General features: G+C 39.3%; 1 protein-coding gene across 1 annotated transcript in view; it reads right to left on the bottom strand.

Annotated features, from left to right (window-relative positions):
• mrc1a (mannose receptor, C type 1a) overlaps positions 1–22,914 on the bottom strand; it is a 137,214-nt gene that overhangs the window by 28,141 nt on the left and 86,159 nt on the right. The window contains exons 16-24 of the mRNA XM_059638721.1: positions 21,882–21,923; positions 19,749–19,906; positions 19,582–19,646; positions 17,305–17,405; positions 14,953–15,095; positions 8,832–8,946; positions 5,568–5,730; positions 4,172–4,278; positions 670–905 (exon numbers count right to left, since the gene is read on the bottom strand). Of these exons, the coding sequence (XP_059494704.1) occupies positions 670–905; positions 4,172–4,278; positions 5,568–5,730; positions 8,832–8,946; positions 14,953–15,095; positions 17,305–17,405; positions 19,582–19,646; positions 19,749–19,906; positions 21,882–21,923 (1,130 nt within the window). The remainder of the gene's footprint in view (positions 1–669; positions 906–4,171; positions 4,279–5,567; positions 5,731–8,831; positions 8,947–14,952; positions 15,096–17,304; positions 17,406–19,581; positions 19,647–19,748; positions 19,907–21,881; positions 21,924–22,914) is intronic.

Genomic DNA, 22,914 nt, shown 5'->3' with positions numbered 1-22,914 from the left:
TTCAGGGGGTGTTATCAGGGACCAATGCTGTGGTAGGAAAGTGGGCAAGTCATTGCTTCCCCTCCCCCATTTCTGAAGAAGGGTCGAGGCCCGAAACATCAGCTTTCCTGCTCCTAAGATGCTGCTTGACCTGCTGTGTTCATCCAGCTCTACACCTTGTTTTCTCGGATTCTCCAGCATCTGCAGTTCCCATTATCTCTATTCATAGAACTTGTGTCTGTTTTTCCTACAAGCAGTACTTTGCTGCAATGGTCCACGATAAAGTTCATCTGCCTTGATCTGCTTCCACTTTAGTTTGTAATTTCTAACTCTCTCCATTGCTTCTTCTACTTTAGGGTCATCAGTAAAATTCAATTACTTGATTTTGAATTTGGTTCCACACCAATTAAGGAAATAAGAAATAATGCAGTCATAAGACCGCATTCAGTAGTTTTGCAGGCCAAAACAACATCCCTTATACATACTCATTATTTTCCATACCTCACTCAGTTTCTTCTCTGTTGCCAAGAATTAAACCAAATTGTTACATTTTCAAGTTTTAATTGGATGTGTCTTTTCATCAAATATAATTGAAATTATGGTACAATGTGTTAGCAGAAATTAATATTTTTGAAGTACAATGCATTTAATATTTTTCATCAGCTTACTCTGTAAATGTTTCTTCCTTACCTCATTGCCATTTAATCCAATCCACAGTTTCTCTCCAGATTTAGTTGCTTCCAATATTAGCAAGGAATGTTCAAAGCCATTTATGATACTGACAAGCTGGGCTCCTTCTGCCTCACAAACCTTACGAGCATCTCGCCATTTCAGCTTGACGGTAATTATTTTGTATGAACTGTTGGCATACTTAATATAGTTTGATGGTACATTGGCTGTTGTGGACTCTAACATTAAAGCATGATCTGTGGAAGGAATCATAGTCTGCTTTGTTAATTCCCATTTCAAAAGGTCACTTTTTGCTTCTTCACAATATCAAAGAAACACTCAGTTTGGTCACCTGGGCCTGGGAGTGTTTCAGTAAATTTATAATGAGTTGTTAGGCATTTAGGAACTGAGGGGATGAGGTTAATGTTTTGAATCTACACTGTCAGCAGTCAGTCTTGACCAATACCAATAGGTTCCTTGTCCGTGGGCAGATTTTCAGTTGTCCTGTTTTTCAAATAAGACTCACAGGCCACCATGGCTTAGATTGACCTTTATCATTCCATCTTCCATCCATTACCTCACTAATTATGTAATGGGGCTCCAGGGCAGAAATTACAGGAGTGGTGTGACTGGAGAGACAGAAGACTTCACCCTTGCTGGTATCTGTGGCTTTCCCATCACTGGCACCATATTCAAACTCCAGCAGTTCAAATGCTGGAATCAAGGAAGGATCCCTCACACTGTGGCATTTCAGACATCTCATTCAGGATTTTGTCCAGAGGAAGAAAAATGCTGTCTCCTCTTTGGGTGAATAGAAACTTTGAACTGTTGGTAGATGAGGTGGTGGAGAGGACAGCAGTCCTTTTCCCAGGAGATGTCCACAGGAGATCACACTATCATATCAAGGTTGGCTGGATTCGAATTGCAGCCTGGGTCAGAGCTGTGTCTTGAATGAAATGGCCACCCAGTAGTAAAGAAAGACGGTCAATGACCACTGCACTCTGCAAGGGTAAGTTCCACCATCTTCGCTCTGCTATCTCATACTGACGGGGCCACTTACTGTAACACTGCCACTCCACACAAGACCCATTGATTACAACTCTCACTATTGCATGTAACGTTTGTTTAATAGCTCTCGCCTAAAACATCCCTTAAATTACTGGCCTTTCCTGTCTTTTTCACTTCCTATTAATTCAATGGGGACACCTCATCACCTCTCCTGCTCATGCGTAACCACCAACTCCTCTTGTGTTTGCTTCCTTCAGAGTCCCTCCCATGATCTCATTGCACTCCCTCGAACTGGCATCTCCCTGACTGACCTGACCTTTCTTGCCTTGCCTTTTTAGTAAAAACACAAAACCAGGGATCTTGGCATGGTGCTCAACAGGCATTAGCTATAATCGTGGGCATGTTACTGTGTGGCACCAGTCTTTGTCAAGCTCATATCTGGAGCACGTGCGCGGTTGCATATTCAGGAATGGGCATAAGGGAAGTAGTCTTCAGTCTGGGGAAGGGAGACAGCCTTTATTCAAAGGGTCCACTTGCAGTAAGTCAAGGTCAGTATCCAATATCTTTCTATGGGCTTTGAAATGGTTAGACAGCCACTTGTAGCATTTAGAGTCAGGGGCTCTGGGTCACTTGAGCCTGGGGATAAAATCACGGTCAGTCCTGCAGGTTCAGTGTAACATTCCAGGGAGTTTTGGTAAATCAAATGGAAAGCTGCACAGAAATCGCTAAGGGGTACAAGTCAGTCATCAGAGCCTGTCTATTCGAGCTGGTCAAACTACAGATTCAGGGGGTGTTATCAGGGACCAATGCTGTGGGAGGAAAGTGGGCAAGTCATTGCTGAGGACTAGAAACAGCATGCTGTGATGTAGGTGGGGCTTACAGAGGAAGAAGTGTTTTACTGGACTCAAAATGTTATCTCTGTTTCTCTCTCTACAGATGCTGCCAAATCTGTTGGGTTTCTCCAGTACCTTCAGGGTTTGTTTCAGATTTCCAGAATCCGAATATTTTGTTCTTATTCGAGTGTGGAAACTCAGAACTAACAAGTTCGATGGGATAGGATAGGATAAACAGAATATAGGGATTGGAGGATTTGGGATGGCGCCTTGATTACCAGGCTGGGCCTTGTGTGGGATCTTAGAGCCCTTCACCCACAAATATATCATGGCTGTTAACATTGCCCTTTCTGCCAGGCCATATTGTTTCACTTCATTTCCCTGTGGCAAGGTCAGGGCTGTAACCAGGCCTGTAGGCTTTGGAAACACCGGAGGGTTGCCTCACGTGGCATGTGTAATTGACTGTATGCACACCATAAGATAATACTATTAACTTTGTGAACAGAGAAGGAAAAGATGCCTTGGTTCCCACATCCATGAGAACTTTCATTTCAAAGGCCTTACAAGGATAATTACTGGGAGACAAGGACTATCCTCTGCAACCATAGCTGATGGCTCTATTATGTAACCCCGTGCCCTACCCACACCACCCCTGCCCTGAGTGAGGCTGAGAGTAGATACAATGCAGCGTATTCTTCAAACAAAGTCATTGTTGACTCCGCGCAGAGTGCACAGCACAATCATAACTTGTCCTGCTCTGAACAAATGGACCAAGCAAAGAGGGGATCTGATGACCTGTTAAATGCTAGGAGAGCAACAGCAGTGTTCTGAGGAGGAAGATGAGGGCATTGAGCAGGAGGAACGTCAACTTCAACACTATAAAGTGGTGGAGTGTCGATCACAATCAGCCAGAATGGGCTCAAATGAGTTCTCATGGGTGACAGCTGGGTGCAGTGATCACTCATTGACTGTAAAGTTGTGGGTGCTCAAAAGCAAATAATTCCTATATGTTCTCAAAAACAAATGCAGCTTTTAACATTTTGTTTCCTTTTGCTGTTACCAAATAATAGTTAGTGCTTTCAGCCGTTTGAAGGTTTTCCAGTATGTGGTGGTTCTAAGTTGAATAATGAAAGATGTTGGGCTACGGTGTGCATTGGGGCAGGACTAGCATCCTTTAAACATGTTTCTAAGATGAATGACAATAAGGATAGGATAACTCAGTGCATCAGTTTGTAAATATCAATAAACATCTGAATATGGCCTTGAATTTGTAATCAAGTGCTGGTTGTGCCAACGAAATACCCTGAGGATCATTTGGGTTTGATTTCCCCGTACTATGTGCGCAGTGAAAGACATCTCCTGGGTACCAATGTTTGACCTGGTACACATTAGCCTTCAGAAATAGTGTAGCTCCATGAATCCAATCAGTTCCCAGAAATAACAAGTACTTCCGTCTCTGGTGAGAGGGAAGATAGGACAGGTGGGGTGTATACAGGTAGGGCTTATAGATAATGAGGAGGTTTGCAGAGAATAGTTTGAGAAATCTCACCAGGTCGATGGGCAGAAATCCTCTATGGATCTTACCATAACTGACACTTAGCCAATGTATGATAAAATTGAGCCAATTGAAATTATTAATAACATGTCCTGAAATGTCAAACAAACAGCAACCCAATGCTCACCTTTGTACTTTTGGCAGATAAAGCCTCTTTTAAAGTCACAATAGTCATCTTTCCAAGATCCAACATCTTTCTTTGTATCCACACTCACAGCGACACAGTCAGTTGCCCATATAATAAAAACAAAGCAAATGTCAGGGATGAATAGGAGACCAGCACATCTTCAAAGTTACAAATGAAAGTTCATAATTAAGCCATGAATGTCAGACAAAACATAACTAATAATGTGCCCTGGGAGCATCACAGATGGAATAAGGGACTAAATGTTAAACAACACCTTATTACTCATACAGACTTTTTTTTAACACAAAATAAAGTATTAGAGAAACCTAATGTAACAAATGTGAGGCAGGTGTGAGGAACCAAATGATTTGTTCTTGCTCTTATTTTCTATGTTCGTTATGTTCATAATGACATTCAAAAACAGTTTTGGGAGACAGTAGGTGCTGGTGCTGAAGAAACATAACAAGGTAAAAAAAAAGTGAAGTTGTCAGATATTAAAGATTAATGTTCTAATTTTTCACTCCTGCTGGTGAAGATCACTTGCAAGAAGCAGTTATCTGAAATGTGTTTCCTACAAATGGGTGATTAGTTGCAAATGCAAAAGCCACATTCAACGTTGTAATGCCCACAGTAGTATTACTCTTCTCCAGTATACAAGGGACTCATGCAGTGTCCAAGGAAACAGGTGTTTAAGGCTTTGCCCCTGAATGCAATTGCAATACAAAGAATTGCAGCTGCAATAAGGTAAAGTTACCATTGTTTTATCAGACCTTAGGGCTGCTCCCTCTTTGCAGAGAGATGACCGGTTTAACCAGAGGGCTATCAAGCCTCAGGACAGGACATAGGTTCAGGAAGGAGAGTCCTTTATTGTCACCTCAGCAGTGAGGGAATTGAACCTGCAGTGTTGGCATCACCCTGCATCACAACCAACCATGGAGCCAACTAAGCTAAACAACCCCTTAGTTGAATACAGAATGGACATTGTCAAAGAACAAATTAATTCTTTTGTGTCTGATTTCTTTCAATGCTGACAATCCCACTCCAATGAATCCTCATTACAGTGCCACCATTCTCATTCACTTGAGGCCAGTGGCCTAGTTCCTGGCCTTCATGGTGTGAACATCCATCTGATCCATGCAAATGATCCTGGGGCAAGAAACAAGTGGTCTAATGATCCCTAATTCCACATCAAATTAACTTCTCAAGTGTTTTGCAAGAAAATTCACCACATCCATAGTTAAACTTTTAACTGACCAATACTATTAATGCAAGTTGTGTTCTGGTTTTAAACACTTCTCTTCAAGTTACCTTCTGTTTCTGTTTCTTTGGACCTATGGCCTCCACTCAAGAGGCTGGAGAATAATGCAGAGAATGTTGGGTGTATTTAGTACTTACCGGATCATCATAGGTATGCCTTTGTCCAGTCGGAAAACCCTTGGCCCAGTTAGTATACTTTACTCCTCTTCCATCAGTCCACAGATATCTACTCTCTTTATTAATATCATTTAATCCAATCCAAACATTCACAGGAAAACCTTCCAACTTCATGGTAATAAATGCTGCAGAGGAAAACAGATTTAAACTTGAGAATATGGACAGTCAGCACCGAAAAAATTAATATTTGCAATTATTATAAAGCCTTTAACATAGAAAAATGCCTTGCACTGATTTTCAGACCAATCCCAAATTTGCTGTTAGCAATAAAAGCACCTCCAGCATGCATATAATAAATCAACTAATTTTCAAGAAGATCTCACTTGTGGAACTTGGAATGAAAATTTGAGCTATGAATATGTGCAGAAGGAACCCACTTGGCGGATCACAACTGTTCTGGTTCCTTAAAAGAACAATTTGGTTTGTTTCATTTTGCTGAGTTACCTCATCTTCTTTCACATTTCTCCTTTTCCAACTATTTGCTTTTAAAAACTATAATTTCTGGTTCACCATTTTCCTGGAAGACATTCCCCTGATAAAACAATACTTTGTATAGAAAATATTCCTCCTAGACTTTCCTCTCCATTATTTTGATGCTAATCAGAAGTTTACACCCTCAACCCATTATCAACCCCTTGATGACTGGAGGGTTTTCCGTTTAGAAGTTGAAACACTTGTGTATCTTACTGGAACAATTATTTTATTGTAATCTTTTACATTTCTCATTAATTTACATTATCTGCCATTTATTTTGTGATTTTCAAGCAAATTGCTATTCAGGTTTGCGTATTTCCTTCAAAGCTGTATTTCTATCATAATTAATTTCTGTACAAAATCTTCTAAAAATTTAAGGAAAGATTTATACTTGCTAGAGATAAAAACTTCAATCACCTAGTTATTAAATTTATATATTAAATAACAAATCATGAGATAATTTTCATGTTGGCTGGTGTTCATTGCTGAAATACTCTTGCTTCTAAATGATGTGAAAATGCCTCCATAATGAAAGTAGATTCATTAATGGAAGCCTGTGAGCAAGGAGAAGCTCCAAACTTGTCACATTATTATCCGCAATTATCATTGAGTGCAACGGATAATCTTTAAAGAGGAGATGCATCAAGTATAGCACCTTTTAACAAGGTTGAAAGCAGAGGGAAACCAAAGCTTTGGCCAACCAGGTTAGAGACAGACTGATAAAACTAAAACGTGATGCATTTCAGGTTGATTTGTTCAAACAAAAACTAGCCAAATCCAATAACTTGAGAGAGGAAGCAGAGAGGAAGATTTGGCTGAAAACAGAGAATATGAGAATAGATTGTCAGTAAATATAATGTGAACCCTAAATTCTTCTACTGGCATGAAAATAGTTAATGAGGAGAGAATTGAGAAGCAGTAAGCACTGGACTGGTTGGCTATGTTTTGAATAGATAGGTCACCTGGTCTGGCAAATGAGACATCTTAAAAACGACAGGCTATTTGGCCCATCGAGTACATACCCGTTACCCATGGAACAATTCCATCATTTCCATTCTCCGAAATCAAACCCATTGTCCCTTCAAAGTTATCACCTTCAGGATTTCTAAACAACTTACTTTGAAATAATTGATCGTGTTTGCTTCCACCTCCATCAAGGGTAGGAAAATCTAAGGAATTAGATTTACTTATTAAACCAAATTTACAACAGTTGCAAGAAATGAAGATGATACTCATTAATTGCAACAGAACACAGGGCAGAATGGGTAGACAAGTGGCAGATGGGGCTGAATATAAAAAAGAGAGAAAAGATGCATTTTGGCAGGAGGGACAGGGAGAGACAGTATTTTAATAGCAGAATTCTATAGAGGGCACAGGAGCAGGCAGACCTGGGGGTGTACGTGCATAAATGTTTGTTGTTGTCAGGAGATATTGAGAAAACATTTAATGAAGCACATAGAATTTTGTGCATCACAAAAAGAGGCATTGAATGCAAAAGCAGGGATCTTAGACTGAACACTCATAAAACCTCTGCAGGCTACATTGGGATATAGTGTTCAGTTCTGGTGACCTAACTTTAGGAAGAGGGCAAGGGCCTTTGAGAAGATGTAAAGGAGATTTATCAGAATTATTACGGAATGGGGTTTTTAATTACAAGTTTAAGTTGAAAAAGCTGGAATAATTTTGTTGTAGCAAAGGGGATTGAGAGAAGATTTGCAAAATGTTTACAAGGTTATGACAGATTTAGATAAAGTAGATAAAGGAAATCTTTTCCCATTATCTGATGGGATCTGAAAGACAAGGGGACATAGATATAAGATTTTATGAAGGGATGCAGGGGAAGTGCAAGGAAGAACATTTGTGTAAGGAACGTGGTAATGACCAGGAACTTGCTGCCCATGAATGTGGTGGAAGGGAAAATGATTCATGGTTTCCAAATTAAACTCATTGGGCATTTCCAGGAGTTCAGTTTAAAGGGCTACGAAGTTGGAGGAAAGGAATTAAATCAATGGGCTAAATGGCCTATTTCTCAATAGTAAATGACTGTATGGGCTGGATTTTATCTGGAGCCATGTAAAATTCAGAAGGGGCCCTGTCCACCATCACTGTTTTCTGACAGTGCCCAAGCCATCAGAAATGTTACAATGCGCAGAGAGATGACAGGTGGCTCATCCATCTACACGCCCATTGAAGCCCTGGAGTATCAAATTAATGACCAATTAAGGGCCTCATCCCACCACTGCTTTCTGTAATTGACTCATATTTGTGTGTAGATGCTGATGGGACAAACCTATAATGTGCAGGAAGCCTGGCACCAAGAGCAGAACAAGCTGGTGTTAGGTAAAGAGGAAGAGGTACCCCATGTTTGGTGCACTCTGTTAGAAAACCCTTGAGCCCTCTCAGCACCTTGAACCTGCCCGCCCTCACTGAGAATCCCCCAAACTTGGATTGACCTGAGCTTTTTGTTTGGGTGGAAATGATTGTGGGCCCATCATTTGCTACATTTAGTGTTACTGGCACTACAGAACAGGTGGTCACTCAGAATGGCTGGGGCCATTCAAAGGTGGACCTTCCTCCTGAGGAGGGGCAGAAGTGTTACCTTAAAGCAATTAATTCTACTCTTACCATTGAATCACGTTGGAGTGATCATCAGAATCCTGGGCTTGTTCCTCATTACCCCTGACATTTTAGCTGCAGCAGGTTGTGAACTAAGGGGGTTGTAAAGTCCAGCCCTCTGTATTCTATTGCATACCTTGTTCTTTAGCATTTTGAATTGTTGCTAGGTTTCCCCCTTTTTTAATGCAAATATCTCTCGCATCGTTCCAAGCCAATTGCTGTGCTTCTTCTTCACCGTAAAACTTGAAGCACTAAAAAAGAACAATGCGCAAATTATTAGACTGTATAGCTCAAAGTAATTTTTTAGAAATGTTTGGCAAAATCGCATGAGAAATCAGGTTCATTGCTGAATAACATTGATGATTTGCATTGAATTGGTAACTCATTATTGTGATTTCTGGCAGGTCCTGTTTCTTCAAACAAAATCCAGGAACTTCAGTGAGGAGGCATATTCATCATGTGAGATGAAGGGAGCTCTAAAGCAATTGAGGAAAATTAAGTAACAGTGGTAAAGCGATGCTAAACTTGCGTTTTTTTTAAGTCTGTGGAGTTGAGGGGAATGTAAGAGGGAGAACGTAATCAAATTCTATTGTTTCCAGAGAAGAATGTATGAGAGTCATAATAATTTCTGATTTCTACATATAACAATACAATAATGCAGAAGACTATGTAGGATATTAGAGGTTAGGAGGAACAGGAAAGTTCGGAGAATCACTGACTGTTGTGACATTTATAAAATAGGAAGCCAAGGATGTTTCAATGTGGGGAGCAAGATTAAAGATGACACAGAGGTTGCTCCTTTACCACTGCTACTTAACTTTCCTCAGTTGCTTTAGAGCTCCCAACATCTCGCATAATGAATATGCCTCCTCACTGAAGTTCCTGGATTTTGTTTGAAGAAACAGGGCCTGCATTCATTTGCATCTTATCATGTGTTATCCCTCCAAATGTTCAGTTTATTGAATGGATTCATGCTTTGTAGAGAATTGAGAGTTGTTGAAGGACAAAAATATGGGTGGCCTATCATTCTTTTCTACAACATAAGTGAAATCTTATTTAAAAAGCTGGAAGCTGCTCGTATATTTCCTATAAATGATTGCCTTTTGATGATCTGAAAATTGACCCTGAGAATGGAAGATCCCAAAACTTTCCCACATGTTTTCATGGTTTGTTCACACTTTTGTTTTGTTTTACCCAGTTATTCTGCAGTTTGTCAGGGCAATTTAAATTTTATTTTGCAGTGAGAAAATTCATTATACACAGGGATCAAAGTCACTAATGAGATTATGCCTCATTATGCGACAGCAACTAGAGAAGATACTTTCATAATACCGTGGCCTCACAACACCTGCAATATATCTAACCTAGCTAGGGATGGGAAACTAATTATTCATTTCAAAAATTTCAGTTTTAATATTCCTTTAACCAAGTCAGATATTATGCAGGCATGTATGTATTAATTTTTGTTCTTAATATTAAATGTGAGGTGAAGAATGGAAGGCAGACACAAAACTACGTTTCGGTACAAGTATAAATTTAACTATATAACTTGTTTTTAGAGTTTATTTTTTGTTGGGTAGATTTCTAGTAAACTTGTAAAAGTAAAACCATTGAGTAGCTTTATTATTATTGCTTTTGAGCTGGTTTCAGCACTGCACTGTGTTCAGCAAAATACCTGACTGGCTCAGAAAGCTTGGGATTTCCCTGAACAACCAATTGTTTAAAGTTTAAAAGGCAGAATTTTAAGCACAATAGCTTTGCGGTTGTCCTCTGATTTTCCTCAATGAGATAAAGCTACAAAGCTACAGAGCAAATATTTGTCCTAACAATTGGCAGAGTGATCAAAAACATTGTTGCTCCTTATCCTGAAGAATTTCTCAAGTTCAGTTTCACATAAGCAGACCTTGCCCCTCCTACAAACTGAAGAAGAACTTTTATTGTCATAATGTCTGGATAAATGATAGCATAGCCTAGAGCTTGCAAAAAGAAAGTATAACTAGTGACTGGAATTAAACTCTGCTTCTCACAGCACAAAACATAACCTGAGATAATATCAGAGATAGTAGGAACTGCTGATGCTGGAGAATCTGAGATAACAAGGTATAGAGCTGGACGAACACAGCAGGCCAAGCAGCATCAGAGGAGCGAGAAAGCTGATGTTTAGGGTCTAGACCCTTCTTCAGAAAACACGAAGGGTCTAGACCCGAAACGTCAGCTTTCCTGCTCCTCTGATGCTGCTTGGCCTGCTGTGTTCATCCAGTTCTACACCTCATTATCTAAAGAATGGTATGTGTCTTTCTTTATGACATATTGTAATGGATGTACCTGACTGGGTAGTTATTCTGCAATGGACAGGAAACAGCAAGTGGGAATAATGGGCTCTTTTTCAGGTTGGCAACCTGTAGCCAGTGGGGTTCTATAGGGAACTGTGCTGGGACTGCAACTGTTAACATTACATATACTAATGACTTGGAGATAGGAAGCGAATGCACTGTAGTCAAATTTTCAGATAACACAAAAATATGTGGAAAGGATAGTTGTGAAGGGGATGCAAACAATTTACAGAGGGATATTGGTAAGTAAGTGGACAAAAAGTTAGCAAATGGAGTATAATGTGAAATTGTCAATTTTGGAAGGGAAAATAAAAGAACCTAGTATTATTTAAATGGAGAAAAGGCACAGAAAGTTGCAACACATAAGAGCTTAGGGGTGCCTGTACATAAAATATAGAAAGTGAGCATATTATATTGGAGTGAGGAAGCTTCACTACAACTGTGCAAAGTTCTGGTGAGACCACATCTGGAGTCCTGTAAGCAGTTTTGGTCACTTTATCTAAGGAAACATATTATTTCATTGGAGGCATTTCAGGGAAGTTTCACTGGGATGATCTCTGGTATGGATGGATTATCTTTTGAGAAAAGACTAATCAGGTAGGGACTCTACTCACTGGAGTTTAGGAGAATGAGAGGTGAAACATATAGGGTTCTTAACTGGCTTGACAGGGTAAATGTTGAGAGAATGTTTTCCCTCATGGAAGCATCTAGGACCAGGCGGCATCGTTTCAGAATAAATTGGTGTTGTTTCAAGATCGAGATGAAAGTGAACTTCTTCTATTAGAGGATTGAGACTCTTTGGAACTCCTGGCCAAAGAGAGCTGTGGGGACAAGAGTCCTTGTGTATATTTAAGGCTAAAATAGATAGATTCTTGATCAGTGAGGAAATCAAGGGGTAGGAGGAAAAGGCACAGGAGTGGACAGGAGGACTATCAGACCAGCCATGTTTCTATTGAATCGTGGAGCAGGCTCAAGGCCTGTTCCTTTTTTCTACTTCTTATGGTATCATGGTCTTAAATGCATAATCTAAAAACAAATATTTAGGCCATTTCAATCAGAAACTTTAAGCTAGATTGTACAGACCACTTAACATCTTTGTGTCTTGATACACGTGTTCTGAAGTAGATATTAATTCCAGCATAAATCTTATATCAGTATTACAGCACTCAATCAATTCTGCAACTAATGAAATCATTGCAGTGAAGCAATAATTTAGATGGATGCCTAAGTGCTGAAATGTATCACTGCCCAAATACTTTAAGTTAGATTAATATTTCAGCAGGCAGTTTATTCACAGGCCTTAAAAACATTCCATTTGGGTCGCTTTCTCCAGGGCTTCAACCCTCACTGCTGTAACTTTGGAGGAAGAGATGAGGAAATTGGTGCAAATGGTAGTAAAATTGTCTAGTGAGAGTTTTGGCTGTTATACATTTAATGTGACGTTATTGATCACTGCATATGTATACAGCGATAATGGTAGTGTAGTCTTATATTACTGCATTAGTGATTTCAAGGCCCAGACTAATTATCCAGAGATTGGAGTTCAACATGGAACATTGCAGCTGGGAGACATTTAAATATCATGAGGTCATAGATCTGGAATCATTAATCATGATCCTGCGATCACCAGGTTGTTGATAAAAACAAAACGTGTAATTCACTAATGCCTTTTAGAGAGAAAATCTGCCACCCTTTCTAATTTGCCTCGTGGAATGCATTGTGCTTGTTAACTGACAGAGTCCTCACCCAGGATCATTTAAAATATATTTTCAGCAGATGTTGCTAGTTTGTGGTCAAAAGCAGAGAATTTGGAAGTCCACACACACAGCATCAACAGTCATTCCTCAGTTCACCATCTTAATGATTTTCCCAAAATGTTTAACAAGCAAGTCAACATGATAGTTATTGGATAAATAATCCAGAGCCTGAACTAATGTTTGAAAGGTGAGTTCAAACACCGTCAGACCAAATGGAGAAGTGAGATTCAATTTATTAAATCCAGAATAAAAGCCACTCTTGGTAATGGTTACCATAAAATTACTGTGTTGCAATAAAGAGGCATCTGGTTCACTAAAGCCTTTTACAAAAGGAAATTCATCATCCTTAAAGTCTGACCTACGCATTATTCCATATCTGCAGCAATGTGGTTGACTCCATACTGTCCTCTAAAATGGCCTAATAAGCTATTCAGTTGAACTCATCTACTGCAGACTTCGCACTTTTTGAGTACTCACACCAGATTGGCTGCAACGTTTCAAGAATGCTGCTCACCAACATGGGCAGTTCCAGACGAGTAATTAATGCTACCTTGTCAGTGTTGCTCAGATCTCAAGATCATATAACAAAAATAAAAAGCTTAATATTATACTTGATTCTGATTGGCATTATTGATAACACAACAAACAGACTCAAGTTCTAAGTTCCTAGATTCATCTATAGTCACACATCCATTTTATATGAGGCATTTTCTTGGTCCCAAGGTAGTGGGCTCGGAGGCAGGGTAAGTGCAAAAATGGCAAAACCATAGTAGGAAAGTTCCCTAGTACATTCCAAATATCAGGGACCATTCTTAGCTGCCCAGTCCACAGAAGAAAACAGTCAATTTGCATTATTAAGCCCCAATTAAGAGCTAGTTTGCACCATCTCTATCAGTTTGCTTTTTGCAGAAGTTGCCAGCTGAATGGCAACATATTTACACCATCAGGCCATGGAGCTATCAGAGCTGGAGGCTGGAAGCCAACAAAAAAAAGCCAAAATTGTGGAGTTTGCACATTCTCTCCAAGTCTGCATGGACTTCTTTGAAGTGCACTGGTTTCCTCCCACAGTTCAAAGGTGTGGACATTTGGTGGATTGGCCATGCTAAAAATTGCCTTGTAGTGTCCAGTGATGTGCAGGCTAGGTGGATTAGCCATAGGAAATGCAGGGTTACAGGTTAGGATAGGGGCGTCGGTCTGGGTGGGCTGCTTTTCAGAGGGGCCGTGTGGACTCAATCGGCTGAATGGCCTGCTTTCACACTGCAGCAATTCTATGACTCTATGATGATTAAACATTTTAGTCTTAGCTGGTGTCTATTGACAGGAGGGGTTTTCCTTCCAAACCATTTGAACACGATTCTAGATTCCAGCTTTCTCCCCATGGACTAACCACAGTACCTTCACGTTGAAACAATTTGAAGATTCCTGGCCTGTTTCAGCAGAGCCCCCTCTCTTGGTATGACTCCTGAGAATTTTTGATCTGCTGGTCCTTTGGATTTCGGCCAGCAGCATTGAGTCTGTCTCCAACCTGCTCATCTCCCCAATCCTTAATTGGACAACAAGCCCAGAGGTGGACAAGTAGGAGGCTTCCAGTAGGAATATTTTTCCACTGGTCTGGGTCCCAGTATATCAGGGCTCAAAACACAACTCAGGGTCCTGCAGTTTAGAGAAAATCCAGCCTTGTATGTCTGATGAATAACTGAGGTCAGAGCTTAAATGATGCACGTGTGAGATCTGAATACAGTCTGTAGATATTAGAATGAAGCTGATACTCACCCACAGCACAAACTGATTTGTCCTCTCACTTATCATCACAAAAAAGTGACATCATGATGCACCCTGCTCACTTTGATTTAAAAATTTAGCCTCAGAATCCGCATGTTCTCACAGTGACTAACAAATGGATCCTCAGCAAATCAGAGTGCCCAAAACAGTATTAAAGGCTTATCAGGTGTTCATTCCTCTTATACGTCCACAACTTCTTTCTGCAACTTTCTTACTTTTCTCTTCCACTGATATTTGGTATTTGGAGGTCACTAGCAAGGGCAGGATTTATTGTGCATCTCTCCTTCCCCAGGTAATGAAGAGTTGGAGTAAGTGAAGCTTGCTGTATTTCATCAGTGACCCACCAAATGGCTACTTAAATCTTCACAGTTTTGTAATCAAATACCTTCCTTCCAAATGGAATCCAGTCTTGAGTGCATCCTCCTGGGCCAGGAGCTTCAGTGGGAGCAAATGTAGTGTTGATTGAACTGTTACTTCTTTCACATATGAAAGGGAATGGATGCCCACAATTCATGTCATTCCAGAAACCTTGAAAACGAAAAGTAAGGGGCACTTTTACACTTAGGACCAAAATGTACTTTCATCAACAGGTTTGTTGTTCTTGAACTCGAATACTGAAGTGAAGTATGATAGTATTTATTTTTTTCTCCCACTCATGGCCATCAAGATCATGATGTGTTCAAAGATTCAATGAGTCATTTGGATTATGTTCATGTTTTCATTGACAACTTTCTTTCACAAAGAGTTATAAAGTCAATATGCCACAGAAGAATGTCATAGGCTCCCTCAAGTCCTTGCAAACTCCCCGTACAGCAAACCAGTCATTCCTTCTTCACCATTCTCTCATCTAATCCTCAAGGTTTATTTCCCACAAGTGCCTAATCAATTTTTTAAAGCTATTAATCATCTCTGCATCTACCATGATTGAATGGAGTGAGTTCTGTGTTTTTAATACTTGCTGCATTAAAAAATTGTTCTTCCACCATCACCCCTTCACCTTTTGCCTAAAACCTTAAAATGTCGTCGTCTCATGCTTGTGCTATCAGCTAATGGAACCAGTTTATCTTTGTCTACTGCTCTACATTATGTTGTACACCTGAATCAATCTCCCATCCACCTTAGGATCGATTTTAAGCTTTCCTGAACCTATCCTTGTAACTAAGGCCCCTCATGTTCTTCCTTAATGATGCTTATATATAAGCCTGAGATAGATCTTTGACTCCTCATCAAATCAAGGTCTATAGGGAGTTGGCAGGCAAGTAGTGTTAAGTCAGATGATCAGCCACAATTGTATTAATAATATAGAAGGCACTGAGCTGTTTTGTCATAGAGTCACAGAGTCATACTGTGCAGAAAAGGCCCTTAGGCCCATCGAGTCTGCACCAAAGTAACTACCATTAAAGTTACGCTAATCCCAATATCTTGCACTTGTCCCAATTCCTTGGTCTCCAATTCTTATGTCTTGTATATTCTTAGATGTGACAACCAGAGCTGGACACAATATTCGAGTTATGACCTAGCAACAATTTTAAAACAATTCAACGTAACGTTGCTGCTATTGTATTAAATATCCTTATTCATGAAGCTCACAGTTGTCTTCAGAAGACTTCCAACCCATTTTCTTTTCCCTGTTGATGATCTTTTTGCCCTCTTTAAGTCATAGAAATCTGCACTGGTCATCACATAGCCTAATGCCACTTTCTAGCTCTTGGTCCATAACCTTGTAGGCTATGTCACGTATAGTGAAAATCCAAGTTATTTTTTTAAAAATGTCATGAGAGTGTCTACTTCTACCAGCCCTTTTGGCACAGAATTCCAGACTGCCCACCATTATCTCCTCAAAACCCCTCTAACTTCTCAACCTCAACCTGTACCTTCTGGTAATGCGGCTCTCAAAAAAGTGAATGCATTTTTCTTATCTGGTTTATCTGTACTTACTTTGACTAAAATTCCCAGTCTAGCATGGTATAATAGGCAGTAAGATTTCCTCTTCAGTCCTGATCCATCACGATCTATTTCGCTCCAGCCCAAGTGGATGACGAACCTCCTGAAATATCCTTTGCCAGCCCATCTTCTTTCCACTTTCCAGCATGTCCATTCGGCTGCAACTTTGGTAAGATGTACATTCAGGCCCCAAAACAGATGTCCTGCCTATCTCAGTCACCTCTCTATAATGATGCTGATAGGTTTGTTTGGCCAGTCCCATGTAGCATGTCACCATTTTATATACTTCAATGAAATCTCTCCTCAATCTCCTCTGTTTCAAAAAAAAACTCCAGACTATACAAACTCTTGTTATTACGAATATTCTCCAGTCCTGACAACACATGCATAAAACTCCTTTATATCTTCTCAAGAGAATGGTGTCTAGAATTGAACACTTTTTTCAGCATTTTCATCATTTTTCAGCATAAGCTCCCAGCTCTTACATTCTTTGTCATGGCTAATAAGGGTACACATCCCACAGGCCTTCTCTGATAACCTTCTTCCCCTTTACAAATGCTTTCTTACACTCCCACTCACACCAACATAACCCAATTAGTCTAGCCCTCTGCTGTAACACAACGCTACTGGTCCATGCTCTCCAGGTACTGTTCCAGCTCCCAAGTTGGAAAAAATGTATCTTGAAATACTCATGCATTTCAACAATGGAATTTGACTGTCTCATAAACAAATATTTCATCCACGCCCAGTAAGTGTATGGTAAAGTCTGAAATCAAGCACGGTATTTTCTTACCCAAGTGACTGTACATGGTAACACAGTTCTCATCATTATTTGCAAAATTTGGTTCATGATTCTCCCAGGCAAGATAATCCACTGGGGTATTGTCTATCCATCTGGAAAAACATTTCAAAGACAATAGTGTCACTATCTTGGAAAATATCAGCCATTTACTCCAGTCTACCTTATAATAGTTGAAGTATTTGCAGTCTTCTAAATGAGGTTCCAATTACTTTCACTCTCCTTGTGAGGTTAAATTGAAACCCATGTATTCCATCCGTTTGCTGAAAACGTCAGTTCCAATGATATTTGCAATTGTGACATTAGCCTAAAATCCAATAATCCAATTGGCGATTTCCTATGATTGATGGTAGTAACAACAGTTTTTATTGCTAAACTCCTATACTGCCTTAATGAGGTACACTGTGTCAACTTTGACCTGCATTTGATTTCCGAAAGACAATAACAAAAGCTGCTTGAGAGTTATCATGAAAGCACAGCTGGATACTGCAGCTACACTGTAATTCAGTATTGGTGATGCTTTGAGCAGCTGAGAAGCAATGAACCAGCTCCCTTTTATTTTAACTCCCTCGTTTGGCCACAATAAATATGCTTTTTAAAAATATCGACTTTGATATAGCCATATACCATTTCAAAGAAATAAAGTGCTATTTCAAAATTAAGGAGCCAACTACATGGTGTTCTTGAAAGAAAAGAATTTTATAATTTACTATCATAAATATAATAAAACATAACATCAAGCACACGCAAATACGGGCATACCTTTTGAAAGGGAAGAGTATATAGTAAAAAAAGGAACCAATAAAAAATGTGCAGTGAAAAGTTCTGTGTGCCCTTGAATTGTTAGATTTTAACCTGCGACCATATCTGTTAAATTGGTGAGCCGTTCTCTTAGCATTAGCAAAGTTCTTGTATATTCTGGGGTTCTTAGAGAATTTACTTCATCACATGCTTTTTGAGAGGCTGAGAGAGACAGGGATTGAGAGACAGCAAACTTACTAGTTCTGTTATCATGAAAACATCATTTTTCTGTCCATTTCATACTAAAGCAGTTGCTTGAAATACAGCATATCTATGTATTCTTGTGTTCAACGTCTTCATTTGGACAAGCCCAGCAGAGGTGGCGACATAGTGGTGTACAGTCCCAGACCCCATGATGTCTCATGGCATCAGGTTTAACATGGGCAAGCAAACTTCACATTTGAAATACTTACTTGGTTTTGAGTGGCTGCATAACCATGCTGAATGGGAAAGACATCAGATATAGCAACTCAAGGACTATGCATCTGTGAATTACCATGGACCATCAGCAGCAGAATATACTTCAACATCACGCCCTACAGGCTGGCATGTACTGCACTCTACCATCAAGCTAGGGAATCTGCCCTGGTTCAATGAAGCATGCTGGAGAGGGCAAACAGTGTCTGGCTTATCTAAAAAGGAGGTGCCTTGTCTACGTTGTTTATAACACTGCAAGAGGTGCATTGATGCAGTGACGATGTAGCTTAGCCACTACACAAAAAGCAGTAGGATTTGACTAATTTTAAATCCCTTCACTGACCTGGAGCACTGGGACTGACTGTAGTTACCCAAATTGCACCTCAGTTTAACTTCCTATCTTCAAGATTTCACAGAGATTAAGTATGTTTATTGAGGTCTTCTTTAATGAAGAAAATTTGCCATTCTTAACTGGTCTGGCCTGTATGTGACTTTCGGCCACAGAAAGGTGGTTGACTCTTTGCTTCCCATTGAAATAACCCAGCATGTTTCTCAGTTCCAGGAGAAGTAGGAATAGGAAACAAATACTGGTCTTTTTCTGATGAAGGGTCCAGGCCCGAAACGTCAGCTTTTGTGCTCCTGAGATGCTGCTGGGCCTGCTGTGTTCATCCAGCCTCACACTTTATTATCTTGGATTCTCCAGCATCTGCAGTTCCCATTATCACTGGTCTTGTCAGTGATGACTACATCTCGAGAATGAATTTAAAAGCGTTCTTAATTGTGAAGATCGATTATATGGTTTTATTTTCCCTATTTTCATGGTAACATGGATAAAGTTCTTCAAATCTACTGCTACAGAGAAAGTCCTACCCAACATCAACAAAAAGCTAATTCATCCCAGACTGGGGAATTGAGCACAAGATCTTTCAGGGATCTTTGTATCCGCATCATATTAGGAAGCACACACACACATTAAACAATAAAGAGAGCTAAAATCTCCAAGAATGAAATGGCACGGTAAAGGCAGAAAATATCATCTGAATATTCACTTACTTAATACTTTTATCAAGACCAACAAGCAAGCCAATGAAAAATTGAGTGTGAGGAACTTTCGAAATCTGCAACGATATTTTAGATTAATTTCCGGGTAATATATTTCAAGTAAGTATACAAATAAACAAGAAACAAATACAAAAATTTTCAAACAAAATCTCCCTTACCTTTTTCCATAAAAACAATCTTTCAGAAGCACTGTTAATTATAGCAAGATCGCCAAATCCCTTCCTGCAGAACGCCCTCGCATCATCCCAAGACATTGCCTCATGGTTAATGTAGTACTGTGAATCACCATAAACTAACCAGCCATCTACAGTGCTGCCTGTGTTAAAAATTCACGTTACTGTGAAAGTTTACATAACACTCAGATGAAAGGAATGTTATTGACATTGCATATTAGTCGGTGCTATGTACAAGGGCATTTGTGAGCAGGAAAAGCAAAAAGAATCACTGAAACACACAACACTGTAAACCAAGAAGCAAAAGCAGGAACCACAAATTACATATTTGTACAGGAAACAAAACATTTGGAGAAAAGAAAAGAGATGAACAAGAAAAACAGATAAATTATTTTTTAAAAATGTCTGTACCAGTCATTTTATGTTATGGCAATGATTCTGTGCACCTTTAAAATTAATTTTTCAGAGTCAGCATTGTTGTGCGGCAATCCAGGAAGGCAGCGGTGTTGTAGTGAAGTCGCTGGATCAGTAATAAAGAATCCCAAGCTAATAGTGCAGGAACATCGATTTGAATCCCATTGTGGAAGATGGCAAAATTTGAATTCAATAAAAACATCTGGGATTTAAAGCCAACCTAATGGCAACTGTGGACTGATTGTTGTAAAGACTTACCTGGTTCACTAACACCTTTTTGAGAAGAAAATCTGTCATCCCTGCCTGTTCTGTCTCTTATGTGACTCTCGACTCACTGCAATGTGATTGGCTCTTGACTTCCTCTGACATGGCCTGATAAATCATTCAATTCGAGGAGTAGTTGGGGATGGGCAATAAATGCTAGTCCAACCACCAAAGGCTACATCCCACATAGAGAGAAAAAAAATTTACTTGCTCCTAAAAACGGACTTACATCAAATGGCACTAGCCCAAAAAGTTTTCAGTTGTTTCTCGTGCAAGACTACTAGGTTCTTGCATAACAGTAGGACTCTTGTGGCTCAGTGGCAGTGTCACTACCTCTAAACCAGGAGGCTTGGGTTCACATCTCACCTACTCTAGAGGCATATAGTTAAATGAACAAGTCGGATAGAAAATATCTTAATGCCACTTCAGTAATCAATGCAAAGTATTTCATGGAAGGCTGTATCCTGAGGATGATGCATTGGTCTGCAGAAGGATATAGACAGGTTAAGTGAATGGGTAAAATCTCGACAAATGAAGTACAATGTGGCAAAATGTGAGATATGCACTTCAGCATGGAAAAAAAGAAGAGTTGAATAATATTTAAGTTGGAAAAGATTGCAGAAATCTACAGAAAAGAGGGACTTGGGAGTCCTCATCTATGAGTCATGAAAAACTAGCATCCAGGTTCAGTAGGTAATGGGAAAGGCAAATGGAATGTTGACCTTCGTTTCAAAGAGTTTTTCTTAAATTCATTCACATGATAAGGGTGTCACAGGTTAGGTCAGCATCTAGTGCCTCCCTAATTGTTGAGAGTCAATCACATTGCTGTGGGCATGGAGTAACAAATAGGCAAGGATGGTGGTTTAAAAACCGAAAGAACAGTTTCCCTTCCCTCAAGAACATTAATGAACCAAATTAATTTTTTTTCCTGACAATCGGCAAAGGATTTGTGGTTTCTTAATTTTAAATTTGCATTGAATTCAAATTCCATCATCTGCCATGGCAAGATTCAAACGCAGATCTCCTGAACATTATCTGGTTCTTTGGATTAGCAGTCCAGTGATTATTCTATAAGGCCTTCACCTGTATAAAATTAGAGAAACTTTGCTAAAACTATATAAGACAGTCATCAGATGGCACTTGGAATACTGTGAACAGTTTTGGTACCCTTATCTAAGAAATGATATATTGGCATTGGAGGCAGCCGAGAGAGAGCTTGCCATATTGATAAGCATATGAGCAGGTTTGACAATGGAAAGATTGTAGGCACAAACATCAAAATAGACTATAACAGAGGTTCAACATGAGAATTTGGTTTGTTTTGTTCCAGAAGTGTCACCACGATATTCCACCCAGTTCTAACTACTTTGATTTAGTAATTAAGAAGCAGTTTAATTATCAGTAAAAGTTAAAAGAAATTTTGATGAAGTGTTGACTCACCCTGTAAATCTGGACTGACGGGTTCTGGCTTTACAGGTTGTCCTATGGAAACAAAATGATTTATTATTAGATATTAATTGAAGGTATTAGATAATAAGTCAAGAATATTATAGTGATAATTTTATTTTCTCAGATAATAACAAAAAATGTTGTTGTTTTGACAGCTTTATAGTCTTTTGATGGATCTTCTTGTTTATTACAACGGATTATAGAATTAATAGATTACAGATATGTGCATACTTAATCTTTAAATGTCAAATTACACCTCTCTCTATCCCTCTTTCTTCATTGGCATACATTCGTCCTTAATTTTCCTCTTCGTGACTATCAGTGTTTTTCTTTTTCCATTCGTCACTTCTCAGCCATGAATTTTCTCCTTCACTCCTTCTGTCACTGCCAAATTGCACAAAGACTACGCTTACATGAAATTATTTTGCCTATTGAAAACAAGAAACTAGAATTCTTGTTCCAGCAAAGAATCCCTCAGCTATGCATTTGCCAGATTCACTTTAAGCAGTAGGACTTGATTTGGAGTGGCAGTGAAAGACCTACTGCATGTTGATTTTCAACAGCAAATACTGTCTGCCTGTGTGAACACGTAACCATTAGAATGTATAATTAGCTAGAACTACTCCTCAAATGATAGAAACTAGTTGCTGTAACCATAGAAAATCATTAATACTAAGCTGTTCTAAGCTTTCCTCACAATATTACTTTACGCTGTGATATTTAAAAGGCTAATACTTTATAAAATACAAATGCCATCACTTCATAAGTCACTATGGCAATAGAAGTGCTATTTCAAGTGACCTTAGGAAGGAAACAGACCCTAACAAAACTTCACTGCTGAAAATTTGTTAAAAATTTCAGTTCTTTCACTCATGAACAATCCCAGTATAAATACCATTCAATTAATTAATGCCTAGAAGAATGAACCAAATGGAAAACTCTTATCCTTGAATGATTTCTTCTGTCATCTTTATCGCAAGTAGAATTAACATGTAAGCCTATATCTTATTAAGTGTGATTTCAT

The sequence above is a fragment of the Stegostoma tigrinum genome, chromosome 2, assembly GCF_030684315.1.
Source record: "Stegostoma tigrinum isolate sSteTig4 chromosome 2, sSteTig4.hap1, whole genome shotgun sequence".
In the NCBI taxonomy this organism is placed as follows: Eukaryota; Metazoa; Chordata; class Chondrichthyes; order Orectolobiformes; family Stegostomatidae; genus Stegostoma; species Stegostoma tigrinum.
Note: the sequence above shows the minus strand (reverse complement) of the source record. Positions and strands in the feature narration are given on the sequence as shown.